At 37.8% G+C, this 16,890-nt stretch overlaps 1 protein-coding gene and 1 long non-coding RNA gene across 2 annotated transcripts in view; one reads left to right on the forward strand and one right to left on the reverse strand.

The window, feature by feature from the left end:
• Nucleotides 1-12,961: 12,961 nt before the first annotated feature.
• Nucleotides 12,962-16,890, forward strand: part of ANGPT1 (angiopoietin 1) — a 168,269-nt gene continuing 164,340 nt past the window's right edge. The window contains exon 1 of the mRNA XM_009562044.2: nt 12,962-13,657. Within this exon, the coding sequence (XP_009560339.1) occupies nt 13,361-13,657 (297 nt within the window). The 5' untranslated portion in view covers nt 12,962-13,360. The remainder of the gene's footprint in view (nt 13,658-16,890) is intronic.
• Nucleotides 13,503-15,244, reverse strand: LOC128851488 (uncharacterized). Its single transcript, XR_008448859.1, has 3 exons — nt 15,149-15,244; nt 14,471-14,518; nt 13,503-13,615 (listed from the first exon to the last, which is right to left on the reverse strand). It is a non-coding gene; the product is annotated as an uncharacterized LOC128851488 (long non-coding RNA).

A 16,890-nucleotide genomic window follows, 5' to 3' on the forward strand; every position in this document is an offset into this window, starting at 1 on the left:
TTCTCTAATGCTTTTCTATAGCTCATCAGAGTGAGTATTTTTATCATAATGCAACTTATTTGAGCTGCAGATTATGTGTATGAAATCCTAATAGTTGATTATAACTGAATATTTTATAAAAATATAGCTTAATTATATTTACTTTCTCTTATTTGTTTCTTTCTCCTTTCCTATGGGATGTTCATCACAATGCTATCATAGTCTTGTCTAGACTGAGGAATCATGATACTTGTCTCCTGTCTTTGACAGTTACAGGTGGCATTCCTGCAGGACCTTTGAAAAAAAAAAAAAAGATAGATTTAAAGGCATAACAAAAAAAAACGTGCGTGCATGCATTTTCCTTGTTCAAATAGTTTGCAAAGAAATGTACCTTCCAACTGGAATGGTAAACTTGTGAAGGTGCTTTACATTCAAGATCTTTGATTAAACTGAAAAATGAGCAACCAACCTGAAAAATTTTCACTGAAAATATGGCTTTTATTCTTTTGAGCTCCTTGCACCTGCAGACATTTATCATCCATGAGATTTAGAAGATCTGGGGTAAAGTTCATGCAATGCACTAGTCAAATGGACCAAGACCTTCAACTTGGCATGAACTTTTGTCAGTGTGCAGGGGAAGATCAGATTGCTTACAGCAGCCTGTGTTGCCAAGGCATTCTACAGCATTTAGCATAAACTGAGCTTCAACTTCCTCCTCAAATAATTTGCATCAGTATGGTTTGGCTGAAAAGCGACTAAGAGTGGATCACTAGCTGTCTGGATGCTATATGGTTGTCTTTCTGTAAATTAGGTAGATTACAGTCTGAATTGAATCTTTTACAGGTCGACAAAGGAGAACACACTGTGAAGCTGAACTGTTCCCATCAGTACTGATCTGTCTTCCTACTGGATTCAACTATTCTTTGTTTTGTCTAATCTCTGATGCAACAGTGATGAACCTTGAGGTCTTTCCATGATACTGCCAGCTGAATGGATCAACTATGTAGTAATTGAAAACAGGTTATAAAAAGCATTAGAAAAAGAACTGTTTCTTTTTAAGAGTATTCAAGTGAATTGATTTAGCAGTGGAGACGTTTCCTACCTCTACCGATGGGATGCATTCCTCTCAAAAACAATTCGCATTAGGTTAGCTGCTTGTTCAGCTAGGGATTTCTGCTACTTCTCAAGTGAGACATCAGTAATGCATAATCATCAGTGTCTAGGGCTAAAGTGAAGTCAAGAAATGATTATATGATTTTCAATGACTGATGATACTGATGGCAACTCTCCTCATTGATACAGCCTTACCAACCAACTTCAGTTTTGATACTGAAAGGTTGCCTGTCTTTGCTAGGTGAGTTGATTTCCCTTTATGGGGATTCTCTGAAATTCTCTTGGGGATAAAAGCTATGATACAAAGTGTTGAGGAATGATGTAGCTAGACTTGATCTTGACCATGTCAGTCAAACAACAGGATACTTGAAGGAGGGGAGGAAGAGGAAATGTCCTATCTGAATGATTCGCTGCCTGTTTTGGTTATAGCATGGTAGCTGCTGTTTGTTACTCTCTTGTGGATCAGCAAGTATTTAGTTAATCAAACAAGTCAAGGCATTGTTGAGATGTTGAGAACTCGAGCAAATGTGCTGACATTGGCTAGTACTGGTGGATAGATGACAATGTTCAGTCCATGGTTTCCATTAAAGCTCTGTGTAAGCACTATGGATTGCCTAGCCTTCTGCAAGTGCATGCCACAGCTCTAAAAAAGCAATTAAACCACCTTTACCTATTCTTCTAGTGCCGCAACTCATCTTTTTTCCTATTCCATTCTTTTCCAATACAAAACATTTTCAAATTCTTCAAACAAATTCCTTCTTGTATGACTGAGTATACAAAAAGTTTTGAGAGCAGGGACTTCCCAAATTAGAGATTAGGTTTTCATCAATGCCTCCCAAACTCAGCACCCTGTCTCCACGATACAACCCAGGTGAGAACGTATTACTGGGCTTCTTCAGGTTTTAGATTCCACTTGTCTTCTGAGGTCCTGCACTTTAACAGTGATATACTTTGTAGAACCTAAATCTGGTGGAGTGAAGGGTGAGTTATATGGTAAAAAATATATTGGGAAAGGCTGAGGAAAATAAGACTAAACATTGAAATTGTGTGGAAGCAGAGAGAAAAGGATAATAAACATTTAGTGGAAAATATTATCTATGGTGATATTCTATTTCCTTCACATTTTATTGATACAGTGATTGTTTCACTTTAGAGCATTTAATATCCTCCTGCTCTATGTTACATGTGCTCATTTTCCCATTCAAGCCTTCAGGAATTTTCCTTTGCCTTTAAAAAAATAAAAACAAACCCTCACTTGTCATAGGTAGTGAGAAAACAGCATGGCATAAAGCAGTTTTCAAAATACACATTGTTGATAGCACCTGCTACAGAAATGTTGGTTCACCCTTTTGTTTTGATATAGTACTAGTGAAATTGTGGAATCATGCTGTAATTTTTTATCTCTTTCACTGCACAGAATGTAACAAGTAGTACCTGTTACCTCCTAAAGCTCATACCTCACATAGTGACAAGCTCCAATAAAACATAAATAGTATGTGTGATTTATTTCAAAACACCAGAACAACAATGTGATGGCAACATACTAATGACATTACAACTTCTCCAGCATTTCTCAGTCCCTGTATACCTTTCTGCCTGCTTATACTGCACTGGACAAAACCTGCCACCTTCCCGGCTTCCTACAATAAAGAGTGCCTTCAGATGCACAGCCTTGCATTGCACTGCCAACTATGAGTGTGTGTGGAGCTAGGGGACATGTAAAACCTGAGCACAGGATATTTCTTTTATACACTTCAGAATCTAAGGAACAAGATCATATCATGCAACAAAACTCTGTCTGGCCTAATTGGATCTGGATTACACGTTCAAAGCTGTGCTTAGAATTTTGATAGTTAAAAGTTGTACTCACTTTGCCATTTGTTCTATATAAAAAATATTATTGGCCAGATGGTACTTCTTATAAATTACAATAACAGTGTTTTATAAATGATTGTAAATCACTGACTGTACACATGACTTTATATAAACACATGAATTATATATCTTTTATACAGGAGATGTGAAGTGCTTTATTAACACTAATACTTTGATATAGACCTATCTAGTCTCCTGCTTTCTGTGTTTTTCCTCTGTTCCAGCCTTTACAGCTCAAACAAACTCAGTGCCACAAGTCTGGCTCTTGCTGTGGGATCTACCTGGGCAAGCACTGCTAATAACTGTTCACTAGGCATCTGCTGAGCACAGTCTGTGAGTAGGAAAGGGATTCTGGTTCTTTTAGAAGGAAGAACGTGCCTTTTTACAGGTAATATCACTCTCAGTCTTCATCATTATACCAAGATTACTTTCACCTGATCCAAAAAATGGGGTTTAATTATTGCATGGGAAATGTAGAGAAACTTGCAGTTAGAAAATATCTCATCTCCAAATTTTGAATAATTATAGAAGATTACATCAAGGATGCTAAAAACGGAGTAGTTTTTTTCATGTTACTTTTTCATAAGAATTATACAACATCTCAATGGCAGAACAGAGGATAAAATCCTTAACTACCAAGAGTGATCCCACCCCAGGTCATGAGCCCAACACTTTCCTGAGGAGCCAAGGTTAATATTTATCAATGCCCTGTGGCAGTGATTTCAAAGGTGTTGATCTTGGGGATTAATTGCTTCTTTAAATGGGCAGTTAACAGTACAAACAACATTTTTATGGGCATACAGTAGTTAAATGTGCACTAGTGTGCTGATGGGTTTATGATGATTAAAGTGAATTAGGAGTTCTTCTTTGAATTACACGCTACTTGAGGCACTGGGTTGTTTGAATACCCTGGGTTAATGCATGTGAGATTTTTAAATATCATACTTCAGGCCATTCTCTGTTCTATTTACTTTCGGAAATGATGCTCTCAGCCTACTGCTGCTCCAGTGACCCAGTGCCTGAGCACACTTGCTCCCAAGGACACAGTCCAGGCTCTGGTGCTCATATTTCAACACTGATGTTCCATGCGGTAATGCACCGTGCTTGGAAGAAGTATTGCCAGGGTGTCACAGGTCCTGTGCTGCACTGTGTTTATAGAAGTGGCTGAAGAATCAGCTGCAAAACTCTTTACACATATAAAAGTATTGTTTGGGTTCAATACAGTTGATACAGTATTTATAGGATCAGTGGCATTAAAGGAAACCACAAATATTTGTAATCCCATTAGTTATCTCTAGTTTTACTGCTAGTTGATTAGGCATTTTGAGATCTTCTGTGTGATCAGAAGCCTGAGACCTATCTTCTGGCTGCCTGCCCTACATGCCTGTCTCAAACAGTGTGGTTATCCCTGCTCTCCACAGGGAATGATAACCTGGCAGTGTTCACAACTGCTTTGAAGTAAGTTTTACTCTGTGTCAGAGTAAGTTGTACAAATGTGCTAGAATTTCTGAAGGGAAGGTAGTACATCTCCACTGCAATTTCAGTATGAAGTGGAGAAGTCCATGCTGCAGGGCTAGTTATAGCTACACAGCATAGTGCCGGAGCCTCAATACTAGGCATATCCTACTCCTGAGGACATGGATTCTTATACCTATTTTCAAACCGTGTTGGAAAATAGTCTCTGACTACTACTAATGACTTGGTTCTAGCAGGCCAATTAGTGAGAGCCAACTTGTGATGAATGTTTCTCTTATATAAATTTATGACAGCTTGCTGCCTAAGTATAGAGTGATTGCATCCTACACTTGAGTTGAGAAGGGTGACACGTGGATGTAGTGAGGCTATTCAGTGTAGCACAGCTGGCATGCCTTGCTGCTGTGATTCCACAGGACCATGTTCACAAACCATAAGTAGCCTCTTGCCTCACTGCTATTGATTTGTGTTATTTGAATCTTTCTTTCCTAATTAAAAATGACACATACAGTTGAGAAGTTGATTAGTCTCTTAAAATGATTTTTAACAGTTGATTGAAGTTTCTAGTTAGCTAAACATGGATTTTGATATTATGGAGATGCTGTCAGAATGGGGTACAGAAAACCAACCCTCTGCCTCATACCCATATACAGAATATGAAACCAGAGACTGAAAGCGAAAATAAGTAATAGGTGTGGTGAGTACAGTGTAAAAATATAAGAGATAGTTTATTTATAAGCCATTTTCTTAAATAAGAAATAGTTGCAATTCTTAATTCCAGACTGTCTCTCTTGCAATTCTTAATTCCAGACCGTCTCTCTCTCTCTGTCTTTCCCTTTCTATGGCTACATTGCTGTTTACTTACCTCTGATACTTCTAATCCCTGGTGTCTTATTCCTGCTTTTTCTCTGCTATATTTATCACTCATAACCTAACTTTTAACTTCTGATAATGAATTCATAAATAGACTGAGTGTAAGGAACCTGCTGCTTTCCTAGAAACTGCAAGATTTTAGGTAGACCAAAGTCCAACGTGTGTCTTGCTGTTGAAGTATTCAATTAGTATTTGACAATTCTTGAAAATGCATGCAGTTATATAGATGTATAATCTATTTTGCAGTGCTGGAGAAAGCACTTGAGATTATGACCTAGCATATTTAAAACTCAAATCTATGGAGAATACAAATGAGATTTTAAGGATTTTTTTGGCAAAAGCTGAACTCCATTAGACCTATTGTATGTTCACATAGTCTCGGTGAGTTTGTACTTCCTGCTGTTTGAACTGAAATGCAGTCTTACAATGTTTTTCCACAGGTTCTAGAAGAATGTGCTAGGTTTCCTGGTTTTGTTCCATTCAGTGTATTTTGCTAAAGTACGTCCGTTCAGCCAGGGATTCTCTAGCTTCCAAGCTAGGTTGCCTATGCTATAACTCTTACTATTGGCCAATGTGAAAAATAGCTATAACATTCATGTTCTCCTCTCTGCTTCCTTTCTATTTACCCTCTCTGGAACAAGTACCAGGAAAGTGATTCTGAATGCTGGAAGACTGAGATAACTTGTATTGTGTAATATCATTACTGTTGGCTGTTTCTTCTACTGCTGGAGTCAAGTTCTGGCCAAAACATTATGCTAAGTTGGGTGAATGTTGAGACTAGTTATGAAGTTGAATGTTCTTATTCATAAAAATATAACAAGAGTGAGAATTTGAAAAGCTACAATACTGAGATTCCTTACTCTTGGGAATTGAATCCATTTCTGATTCAGATTGAAATACATTTCAGAAACATCATAGCCTTTACCGCATTCAGCTTTTCACCAGCCTACTAAAGTTATCAAGCTGTGTTTTTGGAGGTGAAGTCACACAAGAACAGGAGTTGAAGCCCTTTAATCCCATGTTTTCCCACCTTAAATCTACACCAAAATCTAGGTATTTCGCTAACATAATTAGCTCTTGACTTGTACAGTTGAAGGAGGGATTTCATTGTCCTTTTGGCTGAAAGCAAAAGATGTGTCATGGTTGTTTCAGAAAATCAATAATGCCAGATTGTGTACAGAAGATTGTAAAATGGAAAATCAGTGCAATCTAGGTAGCTTTTTCCTCTTTGTCCATTGATGTATACATTACATCATTTCCAGGCTATTTTCCCCAGACCATTTGATTTGTAGGTATTTTTCAAAGTAGAGATAGAAGCTGATTAGAGCACCACCAAAACTCAAAAGAAAAAGGTGATATCATTAGTTTCTATCATAGCATTATATGCAATTAAGTTTATTTCCTGTGATTAATTCAGCTAATTCTACTCTATGAAAGAAATTAAACTTGTTCAGAAAACCAGCTCTAATTAGAACAAAAACCCTATGTCTAAGAAAGTAGGATAGTGTTACCTCATAAATGCTAGATACTTGCTACTTTAGCAAGATACTTGAGTCCTTGAAGGACATAAATACTAATCTGGATTTACGTTCTTTTCTAAGTGGAGAAAATTAAGGGAATATTTTACATCGTTCTTATTATTTAGGTCAGAGAGCAGCTAAGACTGATTTTGCAGTCATGAGAATGTGGCTGACATGGGTGAACCAGCAGAAGAAATCAGAAAGTTCATTCATGCCTAGCTATGAATATATATGCTTAAAAAGGTGAAACTCTGATTCCTATCTCTCTTCAAATCAGGCAGTAAAAGGATTTAAATTCAGGACTCACCTCCAAATACTCTGACCACCCTTGGCACTGGCATCACTTCCCTCTCTATTGCACTGAAACTGAAAAGAGCAGAGCTACAGACAGGACGATCAAGACTTTCTCAGGAGGACAGAAATATGGATCTCACTGGAGCAGGGTGCTCAGGAGTGATATGTAGGTGTAATATTCCTTCTATGGATAGCATAAGGGATTGATTCTGCCACCAACATGTGGCTTTTGTATCTCTGGTGCTTATATATCTAATGCTCCTTGTGAATATGGCTTTGAGCACCTGATTCAGGGTTTTGGTTTCTGTTAGGTGGGAAGGCTGAAGATTTGCAGCACTTACCCTCTAAGACTGTAAAGGGGAGATCTTAAAGTTTTCAACCCATACAGTCTGAAGAAACTTTGAGGTTTATTTTTTGCTAGATATTCAGCTTTTACCAGTATATAGGATAACCTTTGTTTTTTCACACTTGACTAAGGGACTGCAATTTTTCCTTTCCCAGGCAAATCATACTATCATGACTCCTACTTTTGTGACCTCAAGAACACATGCACATACTGCACAGTACTTGAGGCTACATGTTAGATTAATTCAGGAACTAAAGGTAGTGCACTGATGAGTTGTTGTTTTTCTCCTGTACCTTTCCTTGGTGAGGGAAAATACCTGGAGATAGTCTCCAGAAAAAGTAAACTGTTCAACCAAGTAATATTGTTGATGAATCATTTACACAAAATTACTCTTTCAATGTAATTTACAACAGACGGCACATTCACATTATAGCACTAAAAGGCTTGTAACTACCTGAAATATCTCTCTTTTAAAACCAGGCAGTTGTCTGGTTTTGACTAGGTTTTACAAGATCACTGTTATTCGTTCTTCTCATCAGCCATTTCATGTTAGGGCATCTATTTTTATTATTTTCAAACAGAAATGTCATGCCCAATTTGTTCACTTATTGTGCATCACTCCTGTTTGATAGAGTTGGAAGTAGATCTTTGAAAATTCCTCAAGTATTCTGAAAGTGGGAAAATTAAGGACAAAACATCCTAGACAGAAATGAGGATGCTAACAGCATTCCCTCCTCCCCGCTGAAAGTGAGAGCAAATTTTACCGAATCAATCTATATGCTTTTTCTCTACATGCGTAAACTTAAAGATTTATTATGAATATAGGAACAACATGATTTTCCCATGTTCCTGACAGCATGACAACAAGTTTTCAGCAGACACCTAGCTCTCCTAGCTGCCAAGACATTTGGAAAAAGTCCAGTAAAGCTTTTGCCCTAAGAAGCCTCACAGTCTCTGTGTGAGGCAAAATTCAGAGAGGTCAGGTGGTGTAAACCAGTAGCTCAGATGTTTCTGTGGTAAATCACCATGTTCTTTTAAGAGCTGCTGTATTTTTGCCACTCTGTTAATGCTCCCTGTTGTTTACTTGTTCCCAGGTGTGAAATCAAATGTTGGGAGAGCTGGGCTGGGCTGCAGTATGACTCAGTGCCCATCACTGTATTCCTTTGAAGGAAGGACCTGGCACGAATCACTACATGGGATCATGCCTTAAATATGTATTTGTAAATAAACAAACTTCAGTCCTGCGGAGTAATTTATGTGAGATGACTACTTGCTTGTTCCCAGGAGAGTAAGGAACGAAAGCATACATGTAGTAGGAAAAAGTGTCATTACATGGTAAATGAGTCTTCCCCATCATTTTCTCTCAATACTATCAAGATTCTGTAGGGTCAGGCAAATATCCTGCATCCCCTTCTGGTCTCACTAATATGATAGATTGGGCCTGTCTCTGCTGAAGGCACTACAGAAAATTTAGCACCTAATCTGTCAGGCTTTGGGACTTCAAATCTCATTTTATTCAATTGAATCTACATATTTCCTAGTGAGGCACTGGAACAGGTTACCTAGAGAAGTTGTGGATGCTCCATCCCTGGAGTTCTTCAAAGTCAGGTTGGATGAGGATTTCAGCAACATGATCTAGTGGAAGGTGTACCTGCCCATGGCAGTAGGGGTGGAACTACCTGATCTTTAAGATCACATCTAACCCACACCATTCTATGATTCTACGATTCTGTAATTTGTAATTAAGTTCTTTGGAATTTACTCTATTAAGAATAAACATTTTGTAACCTAATGTATAACATTGGTTTACATAGCGATAAAAACTTACTTCTTGTACCTATATTTAGGAGTCATTCTGTGGTGACTTCCCAATAACGCATATTGCAGCAGAAATGTAAAGAAACAGAAACAGATTTGGGGTTTCTACAATTTGTATTTGAACTCTGAGCATGAATATGATTCTGTGACAAAAGCCATTAAATTTTTTTAATACTGATATATGGGGACTCTTATTGTGTGGATGTAACCTTTATCCATGTATTGAATTCACACTTATTTTCCCTTGTAGGATTGATTGCATAGTGAACTACAGAATTTTGTATAGCTTCTAAATAAACAATGTATATGAGACTGTGCATGGTCTGGGAACGAAGCCTCTGAATCTATCCCTTCCCTGTAATGCAGAAAAAGGAGTTCAGGGAATACAAAACTAGTCATTGTGTTGGAGGAAGTGGTCTTGGGAAAACAGAGTCTTAAACACATCCATGCCCCTACTCAGTTTCTGTCCGAGCCACTGATTTTCTGTGCAATCCTGGACAAACCATTTAGCTTGCATCTATGGTATATAATGTAAGATCCTGCAGAAACATCTGCAGTGACTTTGAAATTTGAGAAGTACTTTTTTCCTCATATCACTGAAATTGTCAGATCTTTAAAAGCTGGGACAGGTCACATATGCCATGTGGTACTGGGATAACAAACTGTATATCAAAAGGGGTAGAAGGCACAAAACGATTGAAACTCTTGTGGCAAGATACTTTCATAATTTGGTTCGTTGGTTCGTTGGTTGGGTTTTGGAAATAAAAAAACAAGTACTTTAAAGGAATAGGGAATTACAGAAAAAAAACCCAAAACCTGAACCTGTTTTCCTTTGATAAAATGGAATTCCTTAGAAAATTGCACTGTGAAATTAGATCACAAAACAAGGCTTTTTCTGCATTTTTTTGTTGCATGCCTGCCTGTGTATGCATGGGTCCATAAGTGTGCCAGGGAGGAGTGTAAACTAAAACTGTCTTGGCTGGTTCAATATCCTGTCAAAATGACTACTATGTGTTTAGGGGAACAGAAAGCTGGTCTTGTTAGGGACCCCAGTGGCTCACTCAGACTCTGGTATCAGCAAGAGCAGTCCTAAAACTTGATGCGTTTCAGGGCAGCTGACAGAGCTACTGCAATTTCAGTAATCACTCTGGGTCCTCGCAAAGATTTAAGTGCATCCCAGCAGAATTCATGAAGCCCTTTCTCTGCTTGGGTTTGAAAGGCTACAAAATGGGAGTGACAGAATGGCTTCTGGGCTTCTCCCAAGCTCCTGTCATCCTTTCCTCACCTCTTTGTGAGACCCGATATGGTCGGACACACAAGACGTCTCAGATACGCTAAACTCACAACACAGATGGGGCGGTACATGGTCACTGGGTGAGTGGGGCACTTGGTTCTCTCCAGTAAGGAAACCTATGCTGCAGTGCTCCGGAAGGAGTTGCTGTGGCTGCTGCATGACTCTGCCACATCTCCCCACTGTGGCACCTGATCATTGTGTGCTGCCCATGACCTACCGGTTGGGGCCTGAGGTCAGGGATGAATCTGTCTGAGAGACAGGTTCTGTGTCAAGGGCTAAGGTGGAGACAAATGAGGAAAAGTTAAAGATGTCTGATAACTGTGCTTTTTGAAGGTCTTTATGGCTGTTACCCCTCAGGAAGACAAGGATGAAAGGGAAAGGAGAAGTCACCTGATGCCAGTGGAAAATGGCCATGCAATAGCAACAAAGTGAGCCTGCTGTTCAGTGAAGTATTTTCTTCTCTGAAAAACAGCAACTATAAGTTTGCAACCTCACTTCTCCATTTTTGCATGAGAATAAGCTGTTAAATGCTCTGCAGAAGTGAATGAGCCATTTGTGTAAACAACTGCATTTTAAAATATGAACTTAAACCTCTAGGAAGCCTTTGTACACCCACCTTTGCTATCCCCCTTTTAGATGCTCTGAAGCTCATTCATAAAATTCTCTTTTTACTCTTAAAAAACATGTATTGTTACCATGATTGTGCTCATGCTCTGGTATTTTTGCTTTGTCTCATAGGGAACAGCTGGTTTTATGCAAACCATTCAGCTCAGTGTCCGATCCTACAATCTTTTTCCTGACTTAAGCTCTCTGATCTTATGTGAGCAAATATCTTGCAAAGACATTTCACAATAATTGCAAAGACAGTGTAATAAACCACAGCAGAACTGGTTCTGGTGATGGTGGAGGATTCTGAGAAATGCTATATGAAAGCAAAAAAGCAAGCTGTAAGTTAGTTCTCCAGAGGAAAAGAGAAAAACAGTGCAAAGGTGGGCTGAACAGTTCAGAGGTGGAAGGATATTCTGATTTTGCTAAAAGCAGCAGTAGTATTAATGCTTTGCTATATGCTTTGTATTCTTACCTTTTTTTTCCTCTCCACGTGTTGAGAAACAGACATTTTAAAGCAAGGTAAGGCTTTCTCATTACTCTATAATTTTGTAGGCGATATTTCTTATTAGTTCAAATCATTGGTTTCTTTCCAGATGCAAGATGAAAAGCCTCCACCCTCCACTTTGAGTAAGAATAACTTCCCTAGGAGCAGATCAGATGCCTGCCTCAATATTCCAGGTAGTTCTTTTAAAAGGAAATTTTAAACGGAAAGTTGTGATAAAGGTGGCAGTTCCATGAACACTGAAGATGCTTGCACTCAGTAGCATTGCACGTAGGTTTCCTTGCGGATGAAAACATTGCAGTCTCTTTTTTAGTGATGTGCTACTGGTATTTAGAGGACTTTTTTCATGGGAAAAATTGTGCAAAGTGGTCTGCACAGTGTTGATTGATATTTAAGTAACAACAACAAATGCTAGAGCAGGAACTCAGATCCAAATTCCTCTGAATTTCAGGGATATTCCAATCTTGTTGCTAAGATGTGCTTTTTAAGTTTGTCTTAGCAAATCTAAATACATTATTTAGGGATAAGATAGTTTCTGAAATAGTTACCAGAATCTTTCTCTGAGAAAGTTGCCCCTGAGAATGTTCCTGCATATAATGAGAGATGCCTTTATAGTCCGTACAGACTGGCAAATTGAAAGCGATTTTGCATGTATTAACTACAGAGTTGTACAGAAGACAGTCTGGAGCAGTTCAGACATCATCCCTCACTGCTTTATAATTAGTTACCTTAGTTTAAATTCCAAGCATAGGAAGTAATTATCCTTCTGATCTGCCATTTCCCATTACTATTTGGCAGCCTTAATTTAATTATATGTTTTTAAAAAAACCCTCTGCAAACTCTGCTAAAGAAACACAATTTTCTTTGAAAAGTAGCTAAAGCATGTTAGGGTTAAATGTAACTTTGTTCCCATAAGTGTCATTTGCCTGACTTAGAATTCTTTAATAGATACTGAGCAGCTCAGAACTGAAAGTATTTTTAATTTCAGAGCTTTGTATATTTACAGAGGGATTACAACAAACTTCTACACTTTATCTACATTTTAATAGGTCAATGTGAACATATGAAGTGTATTAAGGTGGACTGCCTTACTTATTAAACTTAATGTGCATTCGTCAAAAACCCTTAGCAGTTGTATGCAGTAGGGGCTGGAAAGCCATGCATGATTGAGGTCATGCATCCAGCCAGTTTGTAAGATGATCCCTCTGTACTGAGCCATCAGCCATCCTTAGCATAGGGGCGCACTCATACACGCATTCCTGTCAAGTCATCTTGTGAAAGGCTGCTTGCTTCCAGCTTGGCTTGAAAGTGCAACCTTAATAAAACTCACTGAAGTCTGAGAGAAAATAGCAGTTCTGCAGCAGATAGTGTAGGGGAAAGAGACCAGGATATGCATATGCAGCTGACTAAAGCAGGCTACATGCTGGACTGTAACAGAGAGGAAACAATAAATCTTAACTACTATGCAATAAATATTCCCAATTTTAACTAAGGAAGCTATCCTCACAGTGAAATTAAAAAAATAACAATTTATCAAAGCTTATTTACTAAAGTGCGCTTCTCCAATCCTTTTTCCAAAGACTTTATAAGGGAAATTAAGAACAAATTTAAAGAAAGAGGAAGAAAAAGATTTTCTTAAATTAGGGAAGGAAAGTAATAATAACATGTCAGTTTTCCTTTCCTTTGCTTTCCTGGCAGCAATTCTTGCTCATATAGGCTGTAATAACCAGCGTCGGGGTCCGGAAGCCAGTGGGAGAAGATTTAACCGGATTCAGCATGGGCAGTGCACCTATACTTTCATTCTGCCAGAACAGGACGGGAACTGTCGTGAAAGCACGACAGACCAGTACAACACAAATGCTCTTCAGAGAGATGCTCCTCACGTGGAACAGGATTTCTCTTCCCAGAAACTGCAACATCTGGAACATGTGATGGAAAATTACACTCAGTGGCTGCAAAAAGTAAGTTTCTTTCTCTCATTTCTCACTAAACAGATTTTTTTGGTGATGCTTATGCTGTTCAAAGTTTTCATTAGTTCCTATGAGAACTGGGGTGATAAGGATTGATCTAGTTCTTAGCTGTGTAGGGGAGAAATCTTTCAGATAGATCTTTCAGTTGCTTCTTGGGAGCAGAATTTTCTTCATGTTACTGGAAGATGTAACTTCTTAAAGCTTTGTCTCAAGAGACTGGGAATGTTTGTGAGCCAGAGAACACAAAAATCCTCCAGAGACTCTAATGACAGGATTCAGTATTCTTACAAACTCTACTTTTAGTTCACAGCTTCAAATCAGATGCCATGCAGGATACCTGCTACTGTGGCAGCAAAAGGGAGCACTTAAAAAAATCAGCATTTAAAGGTACTGGGTTTAGAATATTATTGTTCCTCCATAAATAGACCCTGTAATACTATTGTACCCAGCTAATTGCTGGAAAGAAAAAGGAAGTATACAGGCATTCACACCCCTAGAACATTGCAGTAAACCTTTTTAAAAGTGTAGATTACACCAGACTTGAAACAGCCTGTTTTAATTTGTGTGTGTATATATGCATTCTTTCATAGGGAAAAATGAGTTTGAAGGTATTACAGTAACTTAGCAGAATTAATAATTTTTAAGAATTTGTGCAATAGCTCTGAACTTTTAATGAACATTTTCAGTGTTTTATGTATGAGCTGAACTTTGGTCTTGGAGAGATTTGAATACGTGAATAGTTTCTCTTGTATGAGGAGTCCCATATACCTGAACAGGATTACTCACTCGTGTAAAATTACATACCTTGCAGATTCTTGTCCATGCCTTGGTAATGAAAATGCCTTGGCATAGCTGATGAGTAAAAACAAACAAACAAACAAACAAACAGTCTTTATATGAAACTATTTGTAATATTCCCGTTCTCACACTGGCATTTTGACCTGGCAAAACTAAGAAACTTGAGCAATTGGGTGATGCAACTAACCATGTAAGATGGCACAAAAAACTGCTATACGTATCCATTTGAGAGATACATGATTTAACTCTAACACAAGTTCATACAAAGAATAAACATCAATAAAAATCTAGTGAAGACTCTACCAGGTGAGCTAAAGCTTCATATTAGCATAGTTACTGTTACCTATCTCATTTAAAAGTTTCATTCAGACAATATGAAAGACAGAAATATGTTAAAAAGCATATACCTCAACCTTCATCCCCTAACCCTACTAAAATCTTTAGAGAGGATTTCCTGGTCACTTGATAAATTAACTGTGTTCCTTGCATAGCTGGCTCTCGTAAGAGAGAAAAGTCTCTGTCCAGTAAACATGTGACCATAAACCAAAATATAACTAAGCATTTCTTTTTTAGACTACTTTCCTCTTTTATTAATATTTTGGCCTGCTTTGGGGGTACAAGGTTCAAAATGAGGGAGTGTCTTTGGTAAAGGAAAAGATTTCTTAAGAAATTATTTTACTGTACCTTAGGAGGCTGACACAAGTCCTAAAAAGAGGAAAGTTGTTAGCTGTGTTTGTGCATGTATGATTTTACTTGAGCAAACTGCCTGCTGAATCATGCTTGTAAGACTTTACTTATTCTATGTTTGTCCACTAGAGACTGAACTAAGATCACTGTTTCACTATGAGCTGAACTAAAGAAATATGAATCTCTGGAGTGTGAATGTCTGAGTTAAGCTTAGTCTTCTCACGCTTTGGAGGGAAGTGATTAAACAGGTAGGAAGCCCAATGAAAGGGGCTTGTATTTGAGGAGTGTTTTCTTCTGCGGTGATTTTAAAACTGGCTATGGGTAGACTCACTCCCCTCCTCCTTTCTTTCCCAGCCCTCAATGTTCTGCTCCCAGGGGTGTACATAAAACTGGGATTGTGCACGTATCCCAGTGTGTCAGTTTTCCCTGGAATGAAAGGACCTGTTTCTCTGTGTGATGGAGCACAACTCACTGTGAACAAACAAGACTGATGCAGCTCCATTATAACATCTCTGAATACTGAATTTGCTTTGTTGCTCCTGACACTACAAAGCATCTCAGCCATAACTCATTTCCTTTCTAAACAAGCATAATGCTAATTGTAATGAATATATTATGCAGATGTCTCACATCTCATTTTTATACTCTGCGTTTGTTTTTCCCCTGTAGATTTTGAATATCAGACATAACAGTTAGTATACTAAACAGAATTTTACAATGCACCTGCTGTGAACAAAGTAAGAAATAATTAATATTTGTAGGTCTATGACTAGAAGTGAATAGTTAAAATAAGAAATAATATTTAAGAATTTTAGATATATTCTGACTTAAACAAAACATGTTTGTTACTTTGGTTAATATATATAACTTTTATTAAACTTATATGTAGGCAACGTAAGGTGAATTATTTTCTCAGCACAAATACTAGCCTGCAATATTGGAAGAGTATGTATTAAGAAGGTTTGTAAGAATCATAGTTTGCTTAACTCTGCAGTATTTTAACTTAAAAATATTTTTCCTTGATATCTAAACTGGCAAATTACTTGATGCAAAATAAATATTTTTTGTTTAAAAAAAGCGCAATTTTTTAATGTTTAAACCCAAAAGTGCTTCTTTGAAGTCCTACAAGCTTGTTTGTAGATAAAATTGTGCTTGCTTGGGAAGCCAATTACAGGCAATTAAGTTCCAGCCTTCTCCATTAACGTTTGCATATCTATAGTCAGTGTAACTGGGATTGGTTGGCAAACCATAGACACGGCAAAATGCTCTGCACAGAAACTACTCTGAAGAAAATGACTTGGTAAACATTTTTAGAGATTTTCCTAGAACTGTTTATTTTAATACCGGATAACTTTCTCTATTGTTTAAGCTTGGGTTTCAGTTCTGCAATATGTTTATAGTGATAGTTCAAAACAAACAGTTCATCACATTTTCCTTCTTACAGTAACTGACTGGCACACGTGATATTGTTTGGTATTTAATTGCTGCATCTAAGTATTGCCAAAGAGGAGTTACATGAAATGTTATCATCACGTCTCATTTGGGAGCTTTCTGTTAGTCAGCTTGCTGAACTTATCATATCAGTGGACTCAGTGTACATTCAGGATTGCTATATAGATGAGTGTTTCATTTACTTACCCCTTAGTCAAAAGAGTAGTAATAATTGTTATTGTGGTAATGTGAGTTTTACATGATCCACTGTTTATTTTTTTTCTGATCATTACCTAAGAAGACTATCA

Source organism: Cuculus canorus, chromosome 2, assembly GCF_017976375.1.
Source record: "Cuculus canorus isolate bCucCan1 chromosome 2, bCucCan1.pri, whole genome shotgun sequence".
Lineage (NCBI taxonomy): Eukaryota > Metazoa > Chordata > Aves > Cuculiformes > Cuculidae > Cuculus > Cuculus canorus.